At 39.0% G+C, this 15,338-nt stretch overlaps 1 protein-coding gene across 1 annotated transcript in view; it reads right to left on the bottom strand.

The window, feature by feature from the left end:
- Positions 1 to 1,999: 1,999 nt before the first annotated feature.
- Positions 2,000 to 15,338, bottom strand: part of GTDC1 (glycosyltransferase like domain containing 1) — a 181,702-nt gene continuing 168,363 nt past the window's right edge. The window contains exons 11-13 of the mRNA XM_030454512.1: positions 11,521 to 11,591; positions 10,676 to 10,767; positions 2,000 to 3,341 (exon numbers count right to left, since the gene is read on the bottom strand). Of these exons, the coding sequence (XP_030310372.1) occupies positions 3,258 to 3,341; positions 10,676 to 10,767; positions 11,521 to 11,591 (247 nt within the window). The 3' untranslated portion in view covers positions 2,000 to 3,257. The remainder of the gene's footprint in view (positions 3,342 to 10,675; positions 10,768 to 11,520; positions 11,592 to 15,338) is intronic.

Here is a 15,338-nt window from a genome sequence, read left to right as displayed (position 1 = left end):
CTAATCTGAGGAACAATATGGGAGGTACATTCTACCCTCCCAGTTATCCTGTGATAAATTCATTCAAGATTTATACTGGTGTAATAGAGAAGCAGAATTTGCTCCGTGATTTCTAATGAACTGCTGGCTCAGTTTTTAAAAATGCAATTAGAAAAATCTAGCTTCCTAATTCAGAACAGCTTTGAGCAAAGTCAGAGGTCTCAGTGCTGCGAACAGTGATGGAAGTGGTGCTGTACCATGGCTCCTCATGGTGCCTGCAGCATGGCCAGAGCTGGGGCTTGGAAAGCTGGAAATGGTTTGCTACAAAATTTCCCAGTTATTTTAGGATTTTCTTTTCTATTCTATGGGAAAAGACAACTCTCAAGTGGAATCAACCTGCATTTCCTGTGATCTCCAGCACTAAGACAAAAGGATTGTGCTGGAGGATTAGGTGCTGGCCTCTTACTGATGCAGGAGGGAAGGAGCTAGCTACTTGGAGTTGGGAAAACCCATCAGGCCAAAACTCTGCACCCAAACTGTCGTCACATCACTTGCAGTTGCTGTGTCAATGCAGGTGAAACACCAGCAAAAATGAAAGTAAGTCAAGGGCTAATTCTGTCATTTTACTCATGAGGTCTCTGCCTTCACCACTTACTCATATGTGTAGGAACAAGGGGACCAAGATCTTACTTTGTCTCTCTGACCTTTTGAAGTGAAGGAACCAGCACAGAGCTGCTGTCTTGTTTCATTTTCAGAAACTACCAGGCAAAAATCCTCAGGTTGATTCAGTTTACAGTGGGCTGGTGGGGGAAACCTCACCTTGGACCACCTGGAAGTCCTACCTCATCCTCTTGGCTGAGGACCTTCAGACAGGCCAAGGTGGTCCCCACCATGAGGCCAATCTGGAGGTTCCAGGAGATGCAGTAAGGACGTTTCCATCCTTGCTCTAGAGCAGCTGAGCTGTTGCGTATGCTCACTCAAGATTGTGAACCAATACCAGAAGATAAGACAGCGTTGCTATTACCCTGCAATTAAAGTTCTCACAGCATTTCCATTCTAAACCATTATTTACAAAGGTTTGTAACTTGGAGGAAAAAATTTCCACCATGATGAATCCTCACTTACCAGACTGAAGTATCAGGAACCAGTAAATAAACCAAGGCAGAACATCACCTCACCAAGGAGCTGGGCAAGACCTCCATTGGTCGTGGGCCTGATGAGGACATCTTGAGTCTTCAACTTGAAACCACACAGCTTTGGTGAGTTGAGTTTGCTCACCACCAGCCCTGGTGTGTTACTGCATTTCCTCTTCTCCTTTAATTGCTTTGGAGCATGACTCACTGTGAAACTTTAACTGATTTACTTTAATTGCACCATGCCTCAGCTTCCCCACTAGTAGAGACAAAGAAAACCTGCCCATCAATGCAAGGTGTGGTAACATTAGTTAATAATCCACACCACTTAAAAAGCCCTGTTGTTTGGCTCTACCAACTATGACTACCACACCTTTGCATGCTAGCTTGAGAAGACCACTTCTAATCCACTACATTAAGAACCTAAACCCAAAGCTGGGCTTTGGTTGAGCAGAAATAAGTAGGAACCATAGGAGAGAGGTGATTCCTGCAAAATTACAACTCTGCAGTGCTAGGAAAACATCTGAACACTTACCATTGGATGTCCCTTGTTTTTTTTGTTTTTGATTCCTTAATGGAGTAATTTTAAAGAGAGGTGCTCCATGCTCTTGCTGGCACTGAAAAAGGACAATTCAGCATCTTGAAGGCATCAAAAGGCATGTGGAGGGGGACAAGCCTGCATCTTTCACCTGCTATGGATGAAACTCAGGCAAAGGAAAGATGCTGCCAGGTGACAGCATGCCAGGATGAAGAACCAAGGTACCCTGCCTGATGGAAGGGAAGCTGAGCACATCTCTGTCCACAAAGAGAGATCTTAGCAGGCTTCTCATCAGAACACCTTACCGAGAGTCTTCTTCTTGCTTCTTCCCATAGTGGAGCTGAAAATCTTGGAATTGTCATAACGTTTTATTATCACTTGCAAAACAGATTCTACTTCATCAGATAAAGACACAATTGCATTCATTGACTCTGACACAAGGATATGCATAGTGATAAACATACAGATAGATGTACACACTTATACATGAATGAGATATGCTAATTAAAAATTGCAGTGGGCACTTTATTAAAAATTTATTGTACAATCTCCATCTTCAAAACATTTTACATCAACAAATATAGCAGCTTGACTGCTGGAATCATAAGTGATTTATCTTTAAAAGACTGTATTTGTAACTGGATGCGAAGATTCTTGATGAACTGCCGTTACATTTAAACTACTGGTTTTTATTGGAAGTATTTTGACTGTTATCTGTTTGTTCTCCATCCTTGTGAGAAATAAAACAAGTGTCTCGGCTTTCATTTTATCGGATAGATGGCACCATGTAGCATATTTCCCATGCTAGTTTGAATTACAGCTGTTTATCTTTCAGCTTTCTTTAAGATTAATTAAATGCAAATGTAACTCCGCGAATCATGGGATTACCTGCCAGACCCCTTATTAATACCTTCACTTAAAAACCCCTGTGCCAGAGAGTCATTAATTTGAAAAAAAAAAAAAAAAAGAAAAGAAAAAAAAAAAAAAAGGAAAAGAAAAAGAAAAGAAAAATGCTAAAGCAGCCCTTTGCCTCCAAACAACCCAAAGATGGCTGCCCAATTAGTCCGGCAGCGTTTGGATCCTCCTTTCAGGCCCTGTGGCCCTTTGAGGACACAATAAGGCTCCAATGATAACCTGGCAACCTAGGTAGAAACTCAGCCAAGTGTGAGCTTTTGAAGCTGCAGCTTGGCTGCCATCGTGTCGGCAAAAAGAAAGAATTCAGGCACCATGTCATCCAGTACAAAGGATGAAAACAGATTCAACCGGAAATTCAATGTGGCACCACATATGGGATACATGAGTGCGGTTATACAACAGGCCACATATTTTTTTTTGAACAGTCTCCTGCATGTGATGCCGAGGACATGTGTAACCATCATAACGTCTCTAAGAATCTGTATTTAATTTGAGCTGGGGTGGTGGCAGGGATTGGAGATCTGAAGCCGCCACAGGTTTGTGGCAGATGGCTCTGTGTCAGCTATGACAAGCAGCCAGGCTCGGCTTCCTCTGCAGATTTTCTTTTCTCTCTGATCAGGTAAATATGGGCACACTCTGGAAACTTCCACAATTCTGCCTGAGGCTGCAAGTTTGTGACTTAGCCCCATCTGTCACAAATCTTCCCTCGGTTCTGCTGCAAGCAGAGACCTGAATTTACCGCCGAGTGCTGCCCAAGAAAACCCATCCGTCTCGCCCTACGAGGAAGCAGAAGAGAAGAGCACACGAAGCCACGTTAGATGCTGGGACACAAAAGGGATGTCTCTGTGCCAAAATTCTCTGCAACACCTGGGATTTTGGTAAGGGTGGAAGGGAGTTGGTTGGAGAACCCTTATGTGGTGTTCTTTGGAAATGGGGTGAATTCAATGTTTGGTTTTGTGTTTTTTTTTTTTTTTTTTAAAGGCAGGTAAGTTGGTTGGCAGCCCCAGGTGATTTGTTCCTAGTTGAGTGTTTCCACCATCAATCAGCCACCTGCTTTAGTGGGAGTTCTGGTGGACACATCAAGGATTGAATGCCCATGGGGACCCACTTCTCCTCTGAAACGACAGAACTAGGAACCAGCAGAAACAAGGGTCTCATTCTCCTGTTTGACCATGGTTGGTCTGTCTCTGGGCTTTAACCTTGGAGAGAATAAATTAAAGTCCTTTTTTTTTTTTTTTTTTTTTTCTTTTTTGTGAGGTGCAAACCCCATAAAAAAGTCTGGGCACTTGTTTTTCCAAGGAATATAACATGATTGAGTCAACAGTCCCTAAACACGCAGAAACAAAATCATCAAGAGAAGCAAAGTTTTCACATAAAACATGATCTCCCTATGAAAAACAGGCAAAATAATATGATGTCAGGAGCAGTAAAATAAACTTTATGATGTAAGTGACTTTTTTGTTTTTGTTTCTTGTGTCCTAAGATCAGGACTGAAGTAATTAATATCTACTCTGCCACCATTAGACTTCAGAGTTAATGGTTAGAACTTAATATGGACTCTTCAGCCCCTCAGACTGGCTGTTTCAAGACATTTGGAGTTCAAGTAGACAGCAGAGATTGCCTAAACATAATTAAGAATTAGAGACACAAAACCTGAGCTTTGGCTGGCAGGACAGCAGAGTGATTTGCAGAGCCAATCCATATTGGGTCATCCATATTGGGTTGATCAAGGGTTGGACTCAATGATCTCTGAGGTCCCTTCCAACCCAGCCTATTCTATGATTCTATGATTCTATGAACTTTACTCCATGTCCCATCTCTTTCCCTCTGTAAGCAAGTGCTGGGGAGGAACCAAGGTGGAAAGGAACTTGTAGACTTTTGAAGCTCAACTCTTAAACTTCAAGCACCTTTGCAAACCATCAGCAGAGGACAGAGTTGGTTTACATGGATTGGGTGCACCCTGGGGCCTGAGTAAGAGCTAGATAACACTCCTCAGTAGAGTAAATGTATTTCCCTGAACAAACTGGTCTGTTCTGCAGGTTCTTATGCTGGATTTTAAAAATTAATTTCATTTTTTCTGTCTTTAAAGAAAAAACATCAAATGCTGGATGCGAGGCTGTGCAAGATATGCTAGTGGGTACCTTGCATAGGATGGTTCAGAACACACTGACCAATCAAAACAGCAGGAAAACAGTTTCTTTCTCAAGGTAATTTGAATAAATTTTACTAAAAAAAAAAATTTCATGCTTTTTGCAGCTTCTCTTTCAAAGTCAATCCTATTTCCTTTGGCCCATTTCTCCATCTACTGCTTTGCAGTGGCTGTGGCTCATTTGCCACTTTTCATTTACTTTCTATTAAAAAAAATGGAAAGTACCTAATACTGTTAGAATAAAAAGTTCAAAGTCCTGGTGTTTATGCTGAAAGATGCACAAGTAACAAGATGCTTTCTTAATGAAGAATGGACATGTACCTCAGAGAGTCAAGAGGAAGGCAAGCCCTGGGAGAAGCTCAGGTACAGACCACATGCATGTCTATATATATGCAAACTTACATATATGCTATGTCCATGCATGCTATGGATGGTTGGATCATAGAATGACCTAACAGACAACTTCAACAGCTTATTTTCTAGCTCATTTCTTCCATGGTGAGGATCTCCACCAGCCAGCAGACCTCTCTCTATCACAGCTCCCTGCCCCACACCCTGCTAGAAGACCTAAGGTTGATCCTAAATGCCTATATTGTGTCCCACAGGCCAGAAGCTCTTCCCACCTATCCAAACCCCCTTAGTTAGCTGGATTTCACCTTTATCAGCTATACATATGGGAATTAAAAATATTAAGACCTTAGTCTGACCTGGATGCAACCTAACTGAACTTTGAAGTTAGATCCTGCTTCGAGCAGAGGCTGACCAGTTGACCTCCAGAGGAACCTTCCTTAATCACTTCATGATTCTATGTTCTAAATAAATAACCAGTCTTCCTTCATGTAAGAAATCCTTCTGTTATATACATTTTACTTACGATCCCATGCTTCAGCACTGAAACAGAGATGGAAGAGCATGGACATGATACACTGCACTCCAGAGCTCCCAGGCTGCTAGGACCTTCTCTTGGAGGCTCTGAGAAGCAGATCTAGACCAGCTTTGAAACCATTTAAATTATTCTCACTTGAAACTGAGCACCTCAGGAGGCAAAGACAAGTTTCCCACTTGTGCTTCTAACCTTCTTCTGACCTGCACCCAATGTTAACCAGGTAGAAGCACAAATTCAATACAAAACTTTCTTTTTTTCTCTGCAAATATTCTCTGCTGATGCACAGAAAGCCAGCAGGATGCATGGAAATATTTGTACTATTTGCATACCCCATAAAGCTCTAAATTAACTTTATCAGCTCAGGACAAAAGATCTGGAGAACACTGTAAGTAAACATCTGCTCAATCTACATTCACCATTAAAAAAGTAAACAATAGTTCTGGCTCCATAAGGAACAGGTTGAAAATTATCAGAGTGCAACACATCACATAAACCAGTGGCCTCCCTAAAGCAAGGTTCACCCCAGCACAAAATCAGCTCTCAAGCATCAAAACGGCTTGAAAGATGAGAGACTGGAATATAAACATGCAATAACATTCACAAGGAGAACCTGGAAAGACTGGGATACTGCAAGTGTTTGACAAATGTTTATAAAATCATGAATGGTATAGAAAAGTTGGATGGGGAGACTCTGCTTCCAGGAGACCAACTCCATAAGACGAAGAAACTTCACTCAATTGAAGATGGGGAAACCATGAGCCAACTGAAGGAAAGGTTTTTAACACTGTCTGTAAATACAAAATGAACCATTTTGCTACAGAAAGCCGTCAAAGACAAAACCAGGGGGTTCTAAAGGCCTGAATGTCCAATCATAGAATGGTTGCAGTTGGAAGGGACATTTAAATGTCATTTAGTCCAGTGCCCTAAAGTGGGAATTATTACACACAGCCTGGCAACACTTAGTACTGAATGGCTATAAAAGAAGATAAAATCTCCAAGTCCAGATGGGTTAGGACCCATCTCTAAAAGACAGGAGAAGACCTTTAAACCCTTTTCTACCTGTGCTAAAGTTCTCTGAATATCTGATGGCAAACACTATCAAAGACATGATATTAAACACACATTGTGCTGATCCAGAGCAGCAGTTAGCATCCTTAGGGAAAAATTAATTTCTTGTGGGGTTTTTCTGGGGAGTGGGTAAGAAAAAGTGCAGAGGCATCATCCACAGTCTGTACAACAACTATGAACATTTACTGCTGCTTGCAAAGGGGCTGAGAGGCTGATGAGACAGTGGGGACGAGGCTGCCCCACATGCCCACGTGTCCAGCACCCCATATCCTTGGGCTGAGAATGCTGCCTCCATCCCTTTGCCTAAATATTAATGCTGGATCAGGAGCAGTTTTCCATTCTACATGTTTTCCTGATATACTGAAGATGCTGCTTTATCTCATGTCAGAGACAAAAGGAAAAAGGAAAAAAAAAAAAAGGTTTTGTTAGAACTTCCCTATGCAGCCAAATCCTGAGACTGGAAACAATTCAGATGTCTATGGTCTAACTGGGATCTTAATTTGATTTTACAGCAGTTTAATCCCTTTGAATTCAGCAGATTTCCTTCTGCAGTGGTGTAAGAAAGAAAAAAAACACGCCATGTGTCTTTTCATAGGCAGGTGAGCTTCTGTAGTGTGATGGAAATGAGAAGATGAATGTCAGAAAGTGGGCCAAATTCTTTTCTCTGTTAAACAAGCATGAGTGAGAGTAGGATTTTTCTGTAGGAACTGAAGCTGACAGCATGTCAACCAGCACTCATTCAGCTGGGAGGGCTGGGAGAGATTATTTAAAGTTGTCAGCTCCTTCCATGCCTGGCTTTTGGCAACTCTTCTTGTCCCTTTCCACTGTATACTCTTTATACATGCTGTTTTAAATTAAGAAACTCAAGTGAGGGAACTGAAAGGTAAACTTCAAGAAATAATGCAGAAACAAATGCTTTGCCCTATTTTATTTTTAATTTTAAAGCTACTAGAAAGGGAGCTTGCAAACACTGACAGGTCCTACAGTGTACTCCGATGGAAACTGATGCCCTGGTGTTACTTGCTTCATTCTGGCACTTACTTTGGCAACCACAAATACCCTGAGCCAGAGAGCAACTTTTGATTCCAGAAAACTGGAACAGAACAAGGTACTGATAACAAAGGAGGTTTGCTTTCCATTCATCTCCATCTTCTGCTAATAAGTGGTAGAAGGCAATGGTGAAATGCAAAGGAGCCAAGCCTAGGTGCTGTGAGAATACATAGGGTAAGTTATACATCATTTGGAAAGCCTTTCATAGGTGCTTATATTATGGACACTTTAAAAAGTCTGCCAGCAAGAATCTGCTCTTTGGAGTTAAGCTACTGCAGTTTAATGTCTTGGTCTCTGCATTTTGAAAGGGCTTCGAATCTGAAAGTTTGCTGTGCTGGGCTCCCTATCCTCACCACCCTATTGCTGTCCCCTCCCAACTTTTGTCAGTGCCAGCACCAAGGACAACTGAAGGAATAAACTGCCCATTTAATTAGGCCACTAATTATTATGGATAGCCTTAGTAATAAAACCCCAACCATATGTCAAAGGATAACTCAAGGTACTTCTGATGATGATGGAGCAGAGTCTCCCCACCAGTACAGAAATCACTGCTTGCTTCTGGGACATTTTTCTTTTCAAGATTCCACAAGTACTTTATGAATTTTAGGCAGGGATCATGCCAGGGAGGTTTCTCAAAAAGAAATAGCTCTGCTATGTTAGTACTACGTTAGTACACACTACTGTGCTGGGGTTCTCCTTTTTATTCACTGTATTATTTTACACACTGTATCATTTATACTATTATATTGATCTGAAACAAGTGAAAAAACAATGGATGTGCTGCATTCCCTTCATGATTTCACTCCTTTCAGCTTCTTAAAAACCAACATCAGCCCAACCACACTGACATTACCAGCACATATCTATGCTAGCATTGCTCTGGGAGGGTTTGTGTATGCTGTCCTTGCAAAAGGAAGACTTAGTGTGCGTGGGAGTAGGTACTAAAGGGACAACTCTAAAGGTATTCTATGAGCTGATCCAAAGCCTATTAAAGACAACTGGGATCTTTTCTCTGGTGCTTGCAGGTTTGGGATTAGGCTTGGCTTTACTCATTTTAAAACGATCCCCCAGTTCAGCTCAGTCTCCACCTGTTGAAGACCTGAAGTTCAAATGCTCAGAAGATCTGAACTGTGAATAAGCCTGTGTCTGACAGGTAGAATAAACACCTTCACCTTCTACCTCCAAATCATCCCAAGGGATTGTTTTCTAAAAAAGAGAAAAACACTCCAAACAACTCAGCGTTTTGCTTATGGGGTTTGTACACATGATTTAAACCCATACTATTTTAGATATCAGTGCCTGGTCTACAGTTATTTCAATTTTTAGTGCACCTTGGCTCTACAGAGGAGCTGGAGATCCACATGTAGCAAGAAGATCCATGTGAACTCAACTATTAGCCAGGCTTGAAGCATTGGGAAATGCCAAGGTAAACGTTTAAGGACTGTTTTCCCATTGAAGCCACCATGTATAACTACATGATACTATTGACTCAAGAAGCAATGCCGAGCACTGGAAGTGTTCAGTCAGCATTTTAAACTATTATGAGCTACCTTCTGAACCATTGCCAAGTTAATAGACAATGAAAGATAATGAGCTTGAAATTGGGTGTTAAATTGCATTTTTGGTTCTCTTTTTTTTTTTTTCTTTTCCCCTTTTTTCTTTCTTTCTTGAAGTTTAACTATTTCCTGCAGAAACAGCATCATCTTTGATGTATCATTATGTAAATGTCTATTTTTAGGTCACAAAAAAAAGTCAGGCATAGGCTAAACCTTCCTCGCTCCTCCCGCTACGCACGTGCGGGAAGGGGGAGAGCGGTGGAAGCCATGCAGCAAGACCCAACAAATTCTGGTCCCCAGAGGGAGGAAGGTGGAGAGATGAGGTTAGGTCTGCTGGCAGCATGAGCCTCCAAATTAAGAAAGAGATTACTTGATTTGCTCATTAACAGCGTGCCTGGACGGCGACAGCCAGGGAACAGCTACAAAGACCCTGTTTGCATTGCATGGGTAACATGAGGAGCATTCCTGTGCACTCCCAAGCCTTTAAAGACTTTCAGCTGAACTCAGTTTTTTTTCCCACCCTAAATCACCTTTGTCATGTGGGGGGAACTGTATCCAACCTGCCCACAGCAGAGCCAGGACTGTAGAATCAGAAAATGCCGTAAATTTACGTATCAGCATGCAGAAAGTAGCCACTATTTTTCTAAAAGCAGCACTGTGTAGTAATTCTTCACTGGAAGAATACAAAATTTAGTGCTCCATCTACAACTGCATAATTAAAAAAAACCAAGTTTGACTCCTAGCAGCATAAATACACCTCTTTAAAGTGTGAAAGTTGGTCTAGCATTGAACACTCGATCCAAACTTGCATGGAAAGTCTGACACTATAATTCTACCCTTCTCTACACAAATAACAAATAGCAGTAAATTATGCTCCTGACAAACTTCTAAAACCTTCAAAATCTTTTAAAAAGCAAAGAGGCAAAATAACCATATTTATTAGCGAAATAATTGCAAAAGGCAGAGGCATCTTACCTGACACCAGTTCACCTGCAGTTTTTGAGGACTGAAGAGTAAATTAGGATCGGAAGGTAGGCTTATCCTCATTAGTATAATTGTAGGATCTTTCTTTTATTTTCCTTTTAAACTAATGAGTTGCATTAATCCAGGTTCATTTTTATAAGCCTCTTGGGTTCAAATGTACAGGACAGTCATTTTAGAAAACAATAAATTAAAAAAAAAGCATGTAGCATGCATTAAGTGCATGTATTTCATAAGACCTAGGTTAATACAACTGGCATCTAGTTTAATTAATCCTTGTTAGTGTAACGACTAATATCCCTCCCTAGCATGTTTCCTTTAAACATTAGTATGTTAATTAAATGTTGTTTTTTTTAAGGGTTTTTTCCCTTTGTACTTCAATATGGCATTATATCATGTAAAACTATTCGGAACAACTACCTTATAGAGATGTTTCCTTACAATATCTGGTCTCTTGCAGAAATTCTGAAGCCTTTTAAAAAGCTGTTCAGGTGTAGAATACAGATATTCAGCTGCAGGAAAAACAGATACATTTTTAATGAAACAAAAACCTCAAAGCACACACTCGATATTAGTCACTTTACTAATTAAAAATGCATATTGCTCTGTGCCGCCTCGTGTTTTACATTATTTAAGCATGATTTTATAAGGTTACCTCAGCTCACAAGGATGTTTAATGCTAAATAAGACTGTGTAGTTGTGCTGTTTAGACATCTCCTTTGGGTGATTAAAATACATTATTCTAATGTAACACAATGCATATGTGATACATTTAGTGATGAGATTTTTCAAAGAACTGGTACTACATTAGTGTGGATCCTGTACCGTAGTTGCATACTATTAAGTATTAAATTGTTTAAATAATTTTGTGTGATTTTCAGGCCTCTTTTTTTTTTTTTTTCTTCCTTTCTTTTTTTCTTTTTTTTTTTTTTGTGTATCAAAAAAAATCTGCAAGCCATTGCAGCATCACTGACCTTCTAACAAAAAATCTATCATTATGGGTTGTGTATGCTAACAATGAAGAATGCTATTTCAAAACTTGCTTTTGTGTTATCTTAAAAGAACAGATGGCAAATATAAACTTCGACTAATGTATTAAAACACATAAAATTTTCCTTAACACTAACATGTTGGCTTGCCAAATAAACAATTGCTTTTGCTCAAGTTTATGCTCTAACTTTGTATTTTAGCATGAATCATGTTTCAGGGAAAAAAAAAGAAAAAAGAAAAAAGAAAAAAAAAAGAATGTACAACACAGCAGCTACCTGGAAATATCTCTGGGTAAACCAGGGCTTTGGGACACAGCGGGTAACAGCCACAATATACAGCTTCAACCCTGGAGATGAGAAATAATAAATACACAAAAATAGACATCAGTGAGCCAAAAACTTATTTTGGTGCAAGAGCACTGAGAGGTTGCCCACACATAGCAAGAGTGAAACATTTTCTTTCCTCATCAGCGTAATCCTCCTAAATGCCAAAGTTGCTCTTTTTAAAGAAAATTTTATTGATCATATGAATTACATAGAACAGAACAGGGAGCATATGTTTTGTTCGCTGAATAAATCAAAGCGCAGCTCTGCATTTTTTTGTTTTTTAAATACTGTTTAACACATTTTATAATCAGCAGACAGACACGTGTAACAACATGGTGAAGTATGGACGGCTTTCCTTAATAATGCTGGAGAAAAACAAGGGCATCCAGCCGTGAGGTTGGATCTGTGGATCCGTATCTGCAGATGCAGATGATCACCTGGCAGAACAGATCTATTCCTTCAGCTTTAAGATTCCAAAGGTCACAGTGAAATACAGCCCAGGAACAACTCACAACATCCTCTGGCCTGGGATATTTTACCTTACACCCCTGATTCAAAAAATTCCCTTTATTTTTTTGGGACAGAAACTTGTATTTTTTAATAACTACTCCTGAGATTCCTTCGCCAGAGCACGTGATGCTTTGAACTTGTGCCTTTTTCAAGGAAAAACTTACCTGTCTCCTGTAACATCAAACCCAATATTTTATAATTGAGACAGAGTAATGCAATAGTATTTTGTAGTAGCAAATATAAATAAAAGCTCCGCTCTCTGAGCTTGCATTTTAATAGCTGAATGGGTTAAGACACCAAGTTTTCAGTCCACTTTTTTTTTTGCCTAATGACCATTGATCTGACATAATGTCCCTTCAAAGATACAACTGTAATTTCTGTTGGCCAGAAATTACACACTGAAATTCAAAACACTTCTTAAAATATGTTTATTTTATGAGAGTCTTTGAATTTCCTCCAACATGTTGGCCATACGAGGACTTTATTTTTAACTTCAGTTTCCCTCAGTCCCAGGGAAAAAAAAAAAAAAAATCTCTGATCTTGCCATTCACCTTTTTATTTTTGGTGACAACCCAAAAGGTTTCCCCTACCTTGACGTGTGTATTGTGCTTGTGACCTTATCACAGGCACTCAAGTCAGTCCAGAAGAACTCTCATTCCTTTAGATCTACTCAGTTTTAAAATTGAAAAAAATAAAATGAAGAATAATATATTCTGCTTTCATGCTAGAAAACTATGCATATCCACAAACCCCAAAGATCCATATTTCCCTGCAAATGCTTCTGCTAGTTGTTTTTTTTTTTCATAAACTTTAAAAATTTGTAATTTATGTTGTTTTTTTTTTAAAATAACATATGCACTTCAGATTGCATTTAAACATTAACAACAATTTCAAAGTGTACATCGTCTAGCACTATATTTTTTACCAAAGGGAAATGTTTCTGATGTGTGATTTAATTGATGATTTCAGTTCTCAAATATTGTGTCATATGTCAAAGCAAATAGATTTTTAAAGTTTTCTTTAATCTAGGAGGGAAAAAAAAAGAGTGAAACTGTGGACATTTCAGTAATAGCTCAGATCACTAAGTTATGTTAAAATATTTGCTTTTTAATCATATCATCTGCATGAGGAAAAAAAAGAAAAAAAAGGAAAAAAAGGAAAAAAAAAAAAAAAAAAAGAGCACAGCTCCCTAAAACAAAACTGCAGGCCAAGATGCAATCTGAGTCACCATTTGAGTATGTAATTTCCCCTCCTGAAAAACCTCAGTCGGGAGCATGAATTAGTAAAAGCAGAATTTAATGCCTCTGTAGTTTTGCTGGCTAAAAGTTTGAATTTGGAATTCTTTCATTTGCAAAGGATCTGATTTGCATACTCATTTTCTACCTTGCTGCACCTTAAGTTTAGACCCAGTTTCTGAGAGGTCCTTGTTAGGGTGCAGCAAAGTCCTTCTGTAAACCCTACACTTTTCCAGGGTAGAAACCTAGAGATGGACCAGGACCCAGGGTCAGTCTCCAGGAGCTTTGCACCTCCCACTCTTTTCTGTCCTTCCCCAGGAAAAAAAAAAAAAAATCATATCATAACAATAATACAATTATTCCTCATTTCAATCCTTAAGCACTACTAGTTAAGTAATAAATAGAGTTCCAATTGATCTATTGTTAAAATGGCTAGTAAATGACCTTTTTATTCCAATTAACAAATCATCTGCTAAATCTATGAATCTTAATATTCAGATCTATTCACTTCAATTCATACAATTTATCTGCAAATAGTTGTTGGGCTTTTGATTCTAAATATAATTAGCTGATAATTTTGCTTGGCTGAATTACTTTTCTGGAGGGCCTGCTAAGGCTCTCAGTCGCATTATCTAGCAATAATGAATCTGATAGGTGAAATTTTTTACTGTAATGAGGATGAGACACAGTTGTGACACCTGAGTCTAGTAATAACAGAAGACTGCTAATTATCGACAGCACTTTTTTGTGTGATGCACAGAGAAAAAAAAAAATCCCTCATTATTAAAAAATAAAAAGTTACAATTATAAGTGACACCGGAGGAGAGTAAATAAAATGGAGTGATTAAAACATTGCTGCTTTAAGGGTGTTTTTAATTAAGTGGAAATGCTAATGTTGTCATACTTAGCAGATGGGATTAAAATTAGTTATTGTAAGTAACTCATATTTTATGTTATGGTTTCCACAGCATGTCTACAAGATCTAAGAAAGTGATACATTCCATAAGACATTTAAAAAATGAAATTCTCATAGTCTTTACAGCTCATAATAATGAACATCATGAATAAACTATTGAAAAAAAAAAATCCTGCCAAGGCTTTTACCATAGTGACTTAACTCGCATGGAATGTAACCAGAATGTACTGGGCTGCTGGAATCACACTGCTGGTCTGCCTTTGTCTTTTGCTGATGGTTGCATTTCTTACTTCCTTCACACTCAACAATAAGAGAAGTTTGGTGCTTGGGCAGGCATCCAACATCAAGTGTGGTGTCAAGAAGGTACAGCTTGGGTGCAAGGAGAGATGATGACCACCCACCAAGGTGATGTTCTGAACGAAAGCACAGGATGCATCATGGAGCTGCAGATAAAAACCTAATTGCACACTTTCTCCTACTTTATTTGTGTAAAATTTTCCATCTGCTACATCTAAAGATGTCTAAACTGTTAGTATCAAACCTGCATTCAGCTGCCAGCTGTGCACATTAAGGATTGCAAAACACTAAGTAAATGAGGCAGCATAAAACCGAGTAGTACTGGTCCATCTGCCCAGTACTAGTAGGGACCCCCATACCTGGTCCTTTTAAAGCCCTGCACTGCTGCTCAAATTGATAAGGAAAATACTTAATAACATGCTTTAAGAGCCTTGGTTTAGAAAGCTCAATTTGCATTTGCTATCATGACTTCTAAGTATCGGAATCTGCCTACTACTAGTACAAGTTAATGCTTTTCATCTCTCTTTCAAATGCTCTTTGAAGAACTTTTAATGAATGAAAATTAACATCTATAATTTATAGTATTTGCTGTCAAATTTCTAAACAATTCATGGCAACATTTTGCAGATAAGTTTTAAATGCTATTTTTGAAAATCATTTCTGCTGCACATACTTCTACCATTTATTTGGGGAGCCATGGGTTTTATTAGTAAAATTACTAATGATTACAATACTTAGCATTTATATAGTGTTCTACATCTTCAAAGTGCAGCACAGCCGTTAATTAAATGATTTTGTCTTTGCTAATT

Source organism: Calypte anna, chromosome 7 (genome assembly GCF_003957555.1).
Source record: "Calypte anna isolate BGI_N300 chromosome 7, bCalAnn1_v1.p, whole genome shotgun sequence".
Lineage (NCBI taxonomy): Eukaryota > Metazoa > Chordata > Aves > Apodiformes > Trochilidae > Calypte > Calypte anna.
The sequence above is the reverse complement of the archived record's forward strand: the minus strand, read 5'-3'. Positions and strand labels throughout refer to the sequence as shown.